Source organism: Cupressus sempervirens, chromosome 9 (assembly GCF_028749045.1).
Source record: "Cupressus sempervirens isolate cs-2001-9-10 chromosome 9, ASM2874904v1, whole genome shotgun sequence".
Classification (NCBI taxonomy): Eukaryota; Viridiplantae; Streptophyta; class Pinopsida; order Cupressales; family Cupressaceae; genus Cupressus; species Cupressus sempervirens.
In genome coordinates this window covers 830698596-830712612 of record NC_143126.1, presented here as the reverse complement: position 1 = coordinate 830712612, position 14017 = coordinate 830698596, and the positions used below count along the sequence as shown (strand labels likewise).

The window sequence follows — 14017 nt, the reverse complement described above, 5'->3', positions numbered from 1 at the left end:
ATAAAGTTGAGAATGGATTGGGTATGAAGATTAAATGTTTAAGATCAGATAGAGGAGGATAATTTACTTCAAATGAGTTTATCTTTTGGGATGCTAATGGAATCAAAAGATAGTTATCAACTCCTAGAACCCCTGAACAAAATGGTATTGCAGAAAGAAGAAACATGTTAGTAACAGAAGAAATAAGAGTTATATTAGTTGAGAATGATGTGTCCAAGATGTTTTGGAGAGAAGCTGTGAATACAATAGTTTACACTATGAACATCAACAAACCAACAAGCTCACTAGAGACTTGAAGGAACTCGTCAACCATAGGGAACTCGATCATTATTGCACTCAACAGAGCTTGACAATAACTGCAATTGAAGATGCTCCTACATCGGATTTGGGGTTCAGTGGTCTAAACGAAGAATCCAAAATCCACAAATTTAAAATCCTCTCAAGCTAAAGGGTATCCACAAAAGTAATTTTTTTGGACCCTTAGGTAGGATGTTTGGGATATAGTTTCAAAATTCCTAATTAGAAGACCTAATTGCTAGTAGGTGTTCTACTAAGCCAAATTGCTAATAGGTGTTCCACTAGGCCTAATTTGGCAAACAGTGTGTTAGGATACCAAGGAAAGTTTGAAGGGGTCAACTTGGTGATGTTGGATGGTATAAGAAGTGTAGAACATGTTTGCAAGCCTTGAAAACATTGTGATGATTAGATCTTAAAATACAAGGGGATGGATCACTCATAAGATTTCGAGGATTTTGAAGATTATTTGTAAGTAGAATGACTCGCATATCCTCGCCTTTTCCTTCTAAAAGATAGAACAAATATATAAGATTTTTACTATCTTATTATACAAGAATTTTTATAACTTTCCAATGCAATATAACAAATGAACAAACTTCATTTATCATAAGATTAATAAGAATGGTGTCATAAAATTTTTTTGATGACTTATTAGAACTTAATCAAGAAGGTTTACTTTAACTCTATTTGGATGGAAGACAATCATGATTGTGTTTTCAACCTTCAAATTTAAGATGATAATGATTTCATAGCTGAAAAACATTATGTAAATTTACATAAGCATTGGTTATGATTAGTTTGACTACAAAGAATAAGATTTGGGAAAAAGTAGGGCACTAGGACCATGTTGAAAACTTCAATCATGAAGTTTCTATTTTAAAAATAATGATTTCGAATTCAAGATTAGATTAGTATTTCAAAGAATTGAAAACATAAATAGATACAAAGTAAATTATTTAATAATGCTACTTTCACAAGTTGTTTTCTTCTAACTATGTAAATATCAAAACAATAAGTCTAATTCATCAATCCACACTAACAACTATTACATTTCAATATATTTAACATAATAAAATAGAAACAAAAAATGTTGTAAAAGAAATTTAAAAAATACTACAATAAAATTTTAAAAATACATGTAAATTTGTTCAATTAATTATAATAACTAGCATACCTAAAAATTTAATTCAATTTTTTTGACAAATAAGCCGAGAGGTATCCAATTTCAAGTATAAGTTTAATAAATGTTGTATTCAAATGAGCACAAAATCTATGAATAAATTCTTGTATTTATTTTATATATACTATCCTTTAATATTAATACATATAAATCTTAAATCTATCAAAAAAAATACATAGAAATCTTAAATTTTAAAATTCTTTTTTAGTTTTATAAGACTAGATAAAGATAAGACAAGATAAGATAAAGATAAGATAAATTTATTAATCTCCAACAAAAGACCACAACGTGGGTCTATGGGACTGGAAGCTCACAAGGAAAAAACAAACAAACGGAGCACCAAACGGTGTCCAAAAAAGAACAAGCACAACAAAAGAAGAAGAAAGTAGGAAACATCACGAAAAAGATTAGGTATCCGTCTTCACAAGAAAAAAGTCCAACAGTGACTGATCTGTGCAGTTACCAGAAGCCCTGTGATGAAGCTGAGTGCCACGAGAGGAGTGTCGCTGGCAAAAAGGTCCCCTGCGGGGTCTCATCAATCTGGAACAACCCGTGTTAGGGAAATTGTATGGTCGCTTCACACCCCGAGCTGGAGTTAAGGGTGAGAAGAAGGTCGTAATAAGCTGTGCCTAGGTCTGACTCCTGGGAAATGAAAGCTGTAAAGTATGGTCACGAAGCTGTAAGGACTTGCGGAGATAGAGTGCAATGCAACGTTGCTCGGTGTACCTGAAAAAATTCGAGAGGGATCTGCAGTCTCTAAACAGACAATAAAATCTCCCTCTAATCTTGTAGTATATGGGGCATCTGAAAAGAAAATGAATCTCAGATTCTGCTTCTGCTAAGGTACAAAGTCTACACACCCGATCCTCTCTAGCAATATGGTGATCGACCTGAATCCGGAGTTTGTGTGAGCCCACCCTAAAGGAGCCAAGGGAGATACGTAGGGCGTGAGTCCAGTATCTATGTAAGTACTCATGGCGTACAATAATCCCATCTCGGATAACTAAGAAGTGCTCAGCATAGAAAGCCATCCTTTGACGTAGTCCCCCTGGAGGATCCACCCAGGTTTGTGTGATATACTTCCTGTAAATGTCAAGTCTGACATGCCCGTTCAACTCTTGCCGAGAAGGGAGTAGATGAGCAGGGGCATCTAATGAGAACTGGTAGGGAGGAAGATGATCAATGTCGATCACCACTGAACTCAGTAGGATAGTAGCCTGAGCATACCAACCGCAGGCTCTAGTGGTAGGATCGGCGTTAGCAATAGCAATTGACAAGCAGTAGGCTAAATAAGGGTATCTGTGTTGGCCTTCCTCCGAGTCAGCAAAGCCATGAAGACGGTGGAGAAACCAGATCAAGTCAAAAATGGTTGCAAGTCTGAATGGGTGAACACCGAACTTGGCCAAAATAATACTGTGGGGGGTAGAACCATGACATCTGATAATCCGACGGAGGAGCATAATCTGGGTACGCTCGATCATGGCCCAATCCAAGTCTAAAAGAGTGAGAAGAACCTCCTTATAGCAATATCGTGAGAATGCTCGAAATAACAGAATACAAAGTGATAGCAGAACTCAGAATAAATCTACTGATCGCAGGCCACTTCGAGGGGGTAACCTCCTTTGAGCAAGCTCAATACAATAAATTCGTCTGTGCCCATCAAGGGCCTCAACCTATTCTTATATACTGGGTACGATCTAGAAAAGTAATACTACCTATGCATGTGGGATAATAAAATAAACTCACGGGACGACTTACAAAGCATATGCGTCCAACAACTCTACTCTAACAAAATAAACAGAAGGAACACACAGGTTCCTAACATCCCCTCTCCCTTAGAAAAAAGCTTTGTCCTCAAAGCTTAAGGTGTGGAAATTGTTGTTGAATCTGAAGAAGGGGTTCCCAGGTAGCATCCTCTGGTTGCATGCCATGCCACTGAATCAAGACCTCAGAGATGGAGCGAGAGCGAAGCTGGCGAGTGCGCTGGTCAATGATTGCCACCGGCTCCAGGATAATGGATCCTTCCGTATCCATTTCAGGGAGAGTAGTTTGTGCTCTGACAGTGGTACCCAGAACTTTCTTTAGACAAGAAACATGAAAAACTGGATGAATGCGGGAAGAAGGAGGAAGTTCCAGTTTATAAGCAACTGAACCAATCTTCTGCAGCTACATATTCTTCCAGTTCCGGTGGAGAATCCACATCCAAGAGATAGAGCTTTTGCTGAACACATCTATGGCCCCGAGACCATTTCTCATCACAATTATAACAAAGCCCTTTGTCTCGCCTAACTCGCATCTCTGTTTCAGACAAGTGCTTGATCGGAGTAGTTCTAGGAGCTGGTATGACTGGAGGGTTGTGAGAACCTGTATTTCTGAATGGAACAAAATTAGATCTGGAGCGTTGTAGAGCACTAATCTTGTCTTCCGCTAACTTAGCCAACCCAAGGGCTTCCATCATTGTAGTAGGTCGAAACATTTTGACTTCTGAGCGAAGTGCATCCTTCAGACCACTGACAAAACAACTACGGAAGAATTCATCAGACAAGCCCTCTGTGTGATTAGCTAATTTTTCAAACTCTGTCTGGTATTCTCTGACAGTGCCTGTTTGACGCAGTTTAGTGAGTGCTCCTGTGAAATCATCAAAGGAACTAGGGCCAAAGCGCTCCAAAATGAGGGTGCACAATTCGCTCCACGTTGGGCCTACATTAGCCTTGATGTACCAACGGAACCATTGAAGAGCTTCATGTTCCAAATGAAAAGATGCAAGGGAGACTTTGTGGTTATCCAAAGTATTATGCAAGCTGAAATACTGCTCTGCCCTATAGATCCATCCAGTCGGATCAGAACCATCGAAGCGTGGAAAATCAAGCTTTGGTCCACGGAAATTGCCAGAAGAGGACCCAGTATCTCCTGAATGGTTTCGGCTCATGGCTGACTGCTGAAAGTTAAGACCCAGAATTTTGTCATCCAGATCTTGAAGTCTGGTTTTGAGGGATGCAATTTCCTCTTCCATGATTTTTGCTCCTGTACGCGTAACAACCATAAAACAAGGTTTTTTTTTTTTTTTTTTTTTTTTTTTTTTTTTGAAATGGGTAGAAGATGAGAAACAAAAACTTTTTTAGTTACGGCAAACTTGGATTTGGGTAAAACTCATATAGGAAATGGGTGTTCGACGGGTGGTGGGAGACTATCTGGGGACAAGGGAAAAAGAAAAATGAGGGTGTCAAGGGTAGGGAGGCGAAATGAGGCGAACGGTCCAAGAGGGATAAGGGAGCAAAATGAGGAATTGAATCTTGTGGCTCAGTTTGGTGGCGATTGGATGAGAGGTGAAAAAGATAGGGCAAACCCTAAAATTAGATAAATGAGGGATTTAGGGCTTTGATATGTAAAATTTGGGGTTGGGTCGCCAAGGAAGGAAGAATGCGAAATGATATTGCAGACGTTCTGCGGAAGTATGAGCAGAAACAGAAAGCAAACAAGGAAGCTACGACTAAAAAACAGAAAAATTTTTACTCTTTTTTTTTTTTTTTTTTTTTTGCTGAAGAGTCAACTTAGATAGTTATTGCAATAACAAGAGATATTAGAAGTGAGAGGAACCTGAAGGCCACGACAGAAAAAAATTTGATGTAATTTCCACCCAGCGAGCCCAAGAAAGTGCTCTGATACCAGATGAGAAGAACCTCCTTATAGCAATATCGTGAGAATGCTCGAAATAACAGAATACAAAGTGATAGCAGAACTCAGAATAAATCTACTGATCGCAGGCCACTTCGAGGGGGTAACCTCCTTTGAGCAAGCTCAATACAATAAATTCGTCCGTGCCCATCAAGGGCCTCAACCTATTCTTATATACTGGGTACGATCTAGAAAAGTAATACTACCTATGCATGTGGGATAATAAAATAAACTCACGGGACGACTTACAAAGCATATGCGTCCAACAACTCTACTCTAACAAAATAAACAGAAGGAACACACAGGTTCCTAACAAAGAGAAGGACCCCAAACCATCGAACCATAGAGCACTGTGGGTCTTACTAAGGAATCCAAGAGGGATAGCTTAGACAATGTATCCTGAAAATGGTGTTTGAAGCACTGTCTCTCGAGCATGGCAAGGGAACCCAACCTTTTACTGATCCAAGGCTGAATAGCTGATCTCAAGCGGAAACGAGATCCAAAAAACTAACTAGAAAATCAAAACAAATCAAATTAAAAATTTAGACAATCAATCCAAAAAATCATAAAGATAAAATAAACAATGGTAATAAATGTTTTGAATTTATTTTTATTTTATTTAATCTATATAACTACTAACATTCTATTTTATTTCTATTTTATTTTTGTGACATGTAAATGAATGTCAATTTTTGTTTCAAAATGGAAAATGTTTACATTAAAGATTACTACTGTAGAGCAGTAAAACTAGTGCTTAAAGGAATATAATGAAGAATCAAAACATTCAAAACAATAGATTTTAACTCACATATATGATTAGACAAAAGAGAATTAAAGTACCAAAGTAGCTTAAGAACGTGCAAACCTCTTAAACCGAGCAATCTTCCCTTTGATGCGTAGATGTGTCCATAAGATGAGATGTGTGCTCAATGGCTTTGCTCAATCTTCAATGGAGGATATGATTCAAAATAGATTTGTGGATAGATTTTGCCATTATGATGGTATTTTGTTAGTCCTTACGCTCTCAAAATATCATAACATTAGCATAGAAGTGGATGATATTTGTGAAGTGAGAGGGTTTCATTTATAGGCTAAGGGGTAGTGAGATGGAGGGTTAGGATGCAAGGAAGGGGAATTGGTTAAGGAGACCTAGGATGCAAAGAAAAAATAGCACATGGATTGTACTTCTTCAAAGCTCTAGCCTTGTGACAAGTGTCACAAAGGGATTGGATAAGGAAGATGGTCAAGATAGGTGGTTAGAGGGAGTTATGAGGGAAGAAAGGGAGGATGAGTATGGAAAGTAGGTGTAAAAAGCTTTAAAGAGCCTTTAAGTCATATATAGGAATTCAAGACTTTAAGGATGAAACTTTGACTTTGGGATGGTTTAAGACTTTCTTAACCCTTGGTTAAAATTGTGCACATGCTTAAGGAAGAGAATAGGCTTAGCTTAGGAAGAGATTAAGAAGCAAGTGGTTTGGAATTTAATGAGGTAGGTTAAGTCTTTATTTGAATATATTAAAAGAGGATGTTAAGTCTTTATTTGAATATTAAAATGGAGGGTAATAAAATGAGAGGCGGATGGAAGTCTTGATTTTGGATATTAAAATGGTTGGTGAAGTCTTTGTTTGAATATTAAAATGGAGGATAAAATCTTTGTTTGAATATTAAAATGGGAGGTGGGTGGAAGTCTTGACTTTGGCTTGGGTTAAGAATTCTTAATCTAGGATTAAAGTTGTGCACATGGTTAGATTGAGAATTAGACTTGGATTAAAGAGCGATTAGGAGGCAAGTGGCTTACATTTGATGGGATGGGTGGGTTAGGTGACTAAGTGAAGTTAGTATGTGTGAATGGGTTGGATTAAAGGTTAAGATAGGGTTTAGAGAGGCTTTTAAGATTTTAGATATTTTATTAAATGATTTATTTAACAAAATAAGAGTATAGAATTAAATTGAATGGATTTGAGAATTTATTCAATTTAATAAAAAAATATGGATTTAATTGATAAATTGATTTTGGATAATCATTTGATTTTATCAATTAGACTATAATTAATTAAATTAACTAATTAACTATGGGATGACAATAGATTAATTAAATATTAAACACTTAATTAATGATATCTTTGGAGATGACTAAATAAGATTACTTAAGTGATGTAATTAGATTTAATTGTAGAAACCTCTCGGCTTAATAAATTAACAATTAAATATTTTAAAATTCAATTATTTTGATTGATTAAATATAATTATTTAATTTGAGCATTATTTATTTTGATTTCATTTAAGTTTTCATTCAAAAGACACCTCTTGAAGTAACTTCGAAAATAACAATATATATATGACTATCAATTGTATTATAGCCAAAATATAATATTACAATAGTAATTTTATTAATATTCTCCATTCTTATTCCACTTAATCTGTTATTTCCTTTAATTTACCAATATCCATCATTTGCCTCTCTTTTAAAAAAAATAGTCCCTTCGTATTCACAAAAGTAAAACAAAAAAATTACTCGCCTTTCAAAATGCAGACTACAAAATTACAAATTTGAAACTTTAAATACTGATATCATTCTCATACTTATCAATTGTGGAAATCATTCTCATACTGATATCATTCTCATACTTATCAATTGTGGAAATCATCTCCTACTTATCAATTGTATTATATTCAAAATATAATATTACAATAGTAATTTTATTAATATTCTCCATTCTTATTCCACTTAATCTGTTATTTCCTTTAATTTACCAATATCCATCATTTGCCTCTCTTTTAAAAAAAATAGTCCCTTCGTATTCACAAAAGTAAAACAAAAAAATTACTCGCCTTTCAAAATGCAGACTACAAAATTACAAATTTGAAACTTTAAATACTGATATCATTCTCATGGCAAACAGCATTTTAAGAAATAAATTCATCATTTAATTCAATTTATAGAGCCATTTATATCTCCAGAATTACAAATCACGGCCTCTTTCTAAAATAATCGAGTCTATGACAGTTCACCATTAGATTGTAAAGCTGAACCTAAAAGCTAACGATGATGGAGACTCCTTGACACAGAACACACACTGATAACTTCTTCCTAATCTGCTGGTTTTGAATAGAACACTCACTGATAACATCTTCCTATTGCGATGGTTTTGACAGTTAATTCTTTACAAAATAGGTAGGACACTACAAAATAGTGTCAATATTAAGTAATCAAGCTTTCTTTATTCTTTCTGGTGCAGGTGCTTACAAGGTGATGATGGAGTTATGATGGTCAAAATTAACCTCGATCCTTTCTTTGTCCAAACCATCTTCTACCCTTCTGGGATAGTCCCTCGGTTTTCTTCCCGTTTGCAGCATTGTAATCTTTCTCCTTGTTTATACTTGGCTCATTTGAAGGTAGACTAGGCCTCATAGCTGAAGTTGTCTTCCTTCCTACATGGCAAGAAAGATTCGATGATATCAAACGCGCATTTCAAGAAATGTTATAAAGCGTTCACCTTAAATTTTAATAGCAAATCATACCTCCATCAAGCATGCCAGCATGAGTTTTCTTCCATCCAGGAAGAGATTTATCAGCTTTTCTCTCCCAGTCTTCATTGAATTGTGCAATCTCATCTGTAATTGTTAATATGTTAATAATCATGCTGTACACTAAGCATTCTCATCCATAGCTAAATGTATGCTGAAAATATCTTTACAGGAATTTTAATGGCTTGCCTTCATTCAGATTATGTAATGTTTCCATGGTGTCTATCTTTCCATCAGTGTTTAGTTTCCTGGTCAAAGAATGGCCCTGCATAAACGTATCTCCATATCAATCCCCCGTACCAGCCTTTTGAAAATCATAAATACAGAATAAAAACAATGTCAATACTGACCTTATCTTGCATTCCTCTGGATAATCTATGCGATGCTTTACCAGTTGTGGAATCTGCTTCTCTGTGTTCTTCTTCAATCACCTGCAACAAGTATTAAAAAATATGCTCAGAAACCTTTTAGGTGTTTTCCCGAACAAAAATCTCTAAATGTTTTTATAAAGTTTCTGCTCATTTTCAGGGTGTTCCTAAAAATGTTTTATACAGTTTCTGGTCATTTTGAGGGCGCTAATACATACCCCATCAGATCCAGCTCTCCTGGTTGTTGAGGTTGTGTAGTACATCCCATTTGGTCCTCCGTAGCTAACAGAGGAGCTCTGAAATGTGAAACTTTGGGAAGGAGCGCGACTCCCATAGGTATTAATGTTTTCCTGGTATCCATTCCACCTACTTTGCATCTGCGTTCTCTGTTCTGTAACAAAGACCACAACATCCGGCAAATTACACTCTGGTAGTGTATCAAAAGATTATTTTTTCCTCTAGATTTTCATAGCCAAGCAAATGCCTAATTTGTGAATAGGGTTATTCATGCTCCCAACTCATATTTCTTTCTATTTACCTAGTTAGTTCTTCAAATTGTATACCCTACTTTGAATGACATGATAAATCATAAAGCTTGATAAAACCCTACGTAACGGTTCCAAATATTTCTTACCTTGATCACAATCGTCATCTGGGTCTTCTATAATAGGATCCTGATTTGACTGCTGTTTTTTGCCAGATGCATCTTCATGGTCCTCAGGCAATTCTTCAATCACAGGACCCCTTCGACTAGACTGCAGCACTCATAATTTATTAGTTTCTTCAATAACTAAAATACAAGAAGCTCTAACGATGAAAGAAACAACAAATCGAATAAAGGCAGGCACCTGCTGTGGTGGGAAATGATGCTGATTAAATGCACTCCGTTCACCAAATGGATCGCTAAAGAATCTGTCCGAGTCAAAAATGCTGCCAAAAGAGCTTCCAAAAGGCCGTGTGAAGAAAGGATCATTGAAAGGATCCCGATCAAAAAAATTAGAGAAAAGACTCCCTCCACTCCCAAAACCAAAAGGATCAGATGAAGTAGAAATTTCTCTGTTATTCCTTCTGGCTCCCTGCATCTTCCTTATCTTTCACCTAACACGTATTAAGTGCCTGTCATATAAAATGAGCTTAGGAAAAACAAATTGTGCAGAGAAGCAAAAAAAAATACTAATGCAGAAGAGAATAAATTATAAATTTATATCGTTTAAAAACACGTTCATATCTCAAAAAGTACTGTAGGAAATGGACAAACATTGTAAACCTAGTGACCCTAGAACACAGGAAATACACCTTGCAAACCTCATTTTCTTGCTCAATTCTACCAAGACAAAAAAAGTCAAAACATCATAAGATTTTTCTATCAGACACACAGCATTAGAAACATTAACCTTACGAAACCATCTGACAGTGCTTCTATAAACAAAGGTCTATTTAAAACGTCATGCCATTTAGCCTTTAGCATATCACCAATTCTATCCAACACATTGTGCTGGAAATGGGTGGATTGTGCTCAGACACACCAATGCATAAGTAATGGTGTATGAAGATAAAATACGTATTGGTGTACTCTAGAAGTCAGATAGCTACATTCCGTAGAAAAGACCACCCAGCTCCTAGGATGCACCAACGCACCAGTAATGTTGTACGAAGATAATTTATTTATTTGTATATCATAGTACTGGATAGCCATATCCCGTTCTGCATACCACTTATTACACTATCATCAGATGCATAAGTCCAATTAAACTTCAAAAACCCACGACCATCTTCAGTGCTCTTAGAGGTGAGTACCAATCCAAAACTCTCTAAATGGGCTTAAAATCATCAGTTAAGGTGAAGGCTCAAAACTCAACCTATCCTCACAAGCTTATGCGTTGAATCTTAGTACAATAACTCTCAAAACTCGTCTTACAATCACCAGATGAGCCCAAAAGCTAAAAATATGCTAGAAATTAACACTACGATCAAAACCCTCAGTATTCTCCATAAAATTGTTGAATGAATAGCTGCACCACACTGGGCCCTGAAAGGTAAGAATCGCCTTCAAATATCAAGTGCACATACATCTACAATAAATACTTGTCACAAATAATCAGTTGCATAAGTCTACAAGCCTTCTAATAAAAACTGATCGGGTTCATAAATCTACAAGCAACTCTCAAAGTTTAAAAGATCACGTATGGTTTGAAGTAAACGTGTCAAAAAAAAAAACACAATTGAGTTTAAAAAAAAAAAAAAAACAATAATCTATTAATCACATATTCTGAATCTACCAAAATACCAAAAGCATTTCCACGCCCACGAACTCCTAATGCTTAACTATACCCAAAGAAATAGTATTTTTATCCAGAAATATTACTAGATTCCTAAACTTACCAGAAAGGCAAAGACATAGGTTTTACCTAAACACACCAGATGCTTCAATCGGCCAGAAAATCTTAATTTTTCATGGCCCAGGTAACAATAAATTCTTGAATCTAGGACCTCAAGGTTTATTGAGATGCTCTACAATTGTGATACCAGACCATTTTCTGATCAATCCTTTTATAATTTAGGTGTGGTTCCAAACAGGTGAATCACAATGTAAATTTTCAAGGCCCAAGACCTGGGTGTGCGTATCAGTTAGGATTGAGGCTAAGATACTCTCCTCCTAATCCAGAAGCCCACTTTGTGATCTTACAATTTACATTCAGATGTACCTGGTTTCTCAAAACATAGTGGCCAGAAGATTCTAGAACACATAAAAATGTAGTCCGATGCTTATGACTGCCAAAAATGAACAGAAAACACAGAAGTGCATGAGGGAAAACGTCTCTACCAGAAGCGCACACAACTTAGCTAAATCATCATCGAACATTTAATATTACGTTAAAATATTTCCAAGATTTTCCGTATCATCTTCATTAGGTTTCCCTATAAAAAACAACTTTAAGGTTGTGATATTGCTATCAGGATTTTAACTGTGTTGTAAAAATTATCTCCTACTTATCAACTTTAAGGTTCTTTCCTAATTTATGTCAGACGATTAAATCCGACCCCAAAAGAACGAACAAACAAACAAACGCCGAAAACTTAAGTGCTCACTACATAGCTAAAAGACATCATCCAATATTTAGTATTTCTTTACAAAATTTTCAGATTTACCTATTCAACTACACAAGGGTTTCCAATTCATAATAACTTTTGAAGATTATTTAACAAAAGTTGGTAGATTATTGTTGTTATTGGTTTTGAACGCTCAAACTTCATCTCTCAGGTCGTGATAAAGAGTTCATATCACTGTCAACAAATTTAATTTCACTTAAACCGAAGATCGTTTTCTGATGCCCTCAAAAAACAGTTACACCTAGGGTTTGAGTGTAGCCCTAATCTTGGCATTTTCACCAGAAATCCTTAGGATTAGCCCACTCTTCTTCCCACCAAAGATGTACAATATACGGTTGGAAAACATCAGAAAAATATTCCGCTTCAAAATGCGCAATCCACAACAAACAAATTGCACACCAAAATGCCATTATTTTAGATCAGGTTTGAAAATCTCAAGGATATATGTTCATAGTTAATCACAGACCTTACCAATAAAACTTGATTATTAACTAAAACGATGCGATCCAAGAACATACAGAGAAACAAAGATAATTTACATTGGACCACAAAAAGCTTCGATCATTGAGTTTTGAGCGAACAAGAACGGTAAAAATGAATCCTTGATGTTAGAAAATAAACCTTACTTGAAACTATGTCAAAATATACGAACGTCTTCCTTTGCAATCGACTGCACCAGACGAACCATGCACGAAACGATCTAAACTAATGCTCCGCCAGGGATTTGAATTTATGGCTTTGCGCTATGAACGAGTTCTCTGGAATTTTCTCCTCCTCCCGAAAGCTCTAGATTTTACAAAACGATCAATTGGTGCTTCTGCCACGTGTCTAATAAAACGAGACGTTTACAAAATATTCAAATTGCATGATATGATATGATAGATTTTAATAACGTCCACGAGACTAAAGTAGTCTATGGGACCCGTGCGATCACCCTCCCGAGTCAGGAGCGGAACTAGTTAGTTGTAAAGTTTTGGATAACTTGTCTCTCCTTCTCCGAAGTTTGGTAATCAAATCCGCTGCTTTCTTCACTTGATCTTCCTCGAATAAATAGTTGAAGTCCTTGTTCTGCAATATTTTTGTATAACCAGATCTGATGTCATTGTAAGCCAGACAGTCCTTGACAAAGTGCTGCTCTGTCTCAACTATTCCCATATTACAAAATAAACATGTTCTGTCTGCCCACTCTTCCTATGGAACTTGCCACCGACCAGTTTCACATCGCAGCTAATGTGAACTAGTTTTAAGTTGTGCCATCAACATTTTTGCTTTCTAGTTAATAGGTGCTCTTATATAGGCCTTTTCATCATGACTATAAGTGGGATTAAATTCTTTAATGTAATAGGATTTTTTCCGCCCTATGTGTCTTGTCCATAAAATATTGTGAAATTTTTCATTGACAAACTTTTTTATTTCTATAATGTTATCCGGGCAAGTGTGGATGTTGATATCCCATTTTCGCATCCATTTGTCATTTTGCTTCATCCATGTGCTTTTCTGCCTCACAAATTTTTCCTCTATGATCAACTTTGGCCAACGATGTGTTTCTAGACCTTGGGTTTTCTTTAAGTAGCTTATCATTCAGACCAAAGCAAAGGCTTCTAATGGATAGGAACCCACCTCCGCCAAAAGGATCTCATACGAAACTATGGTCTTGACTTTAAGATTGCATGTGATGAAGTGTTTTTGAATTCTTTCTACTTGCTACCATTTCTGTTTGGACATACTACCTCCCCACACTTCACATTCGTATAAAATAACCAGAGTGACCAGCAAACCAAAAAGAGTTTTCATGGTCGTCCAATCCCATAATTTTGCATTCCTGCACTTGTTTTGTAAAGAGTATAACGCCTTCTAG

General features: G+C 36.1%; 1 protein-coding gene across 2 annotated transcripts; it reads right to left on the bottom strand.

The window, feature by feature from the left end:
- Positions 1 to 8057: 8057 nt before the first annotated feature.
- On the bottom strand, positions 8058 to 12861 carry LOC149541251 (uncharacterized). Of its 2 annotated transcripts, none has more exons than XM_089802262.1 (8): positions 12786 to 12861; positions 9897 to 10164; positions 9683 to 9803; positions 9267 to 9439; positions 9031 to 9111; positions 8870 to 8945; positions 8675 to 8767; positions 8058 to 8584 (listed from the first exon to the last, which is right to left on the bottom strand). In XM_089802262.1, the coding sequence occupies exons 2-8, from the start codon at positions 10128 to 10130 to the stop codon at positions 8430 to 8432; spliced, it is 933 nt and encodes a 310-aa protein (XP_089658388.1). In that variant the 5' UTR covers positions 10131 to 10164; positions 12786 to 12861; the 3' UTR covers positions 8058 to 8429. The 2 variants fall into 2 exon arrangements, with proteins under 2 accessions (XP_089658388.1, XP_089658389.1); XM_089802263.1 differs by having other exon boundaries at positions 9897 to 10146.
- Positions 12862 to 14017: the final 1156 nt, after the last annotated feature.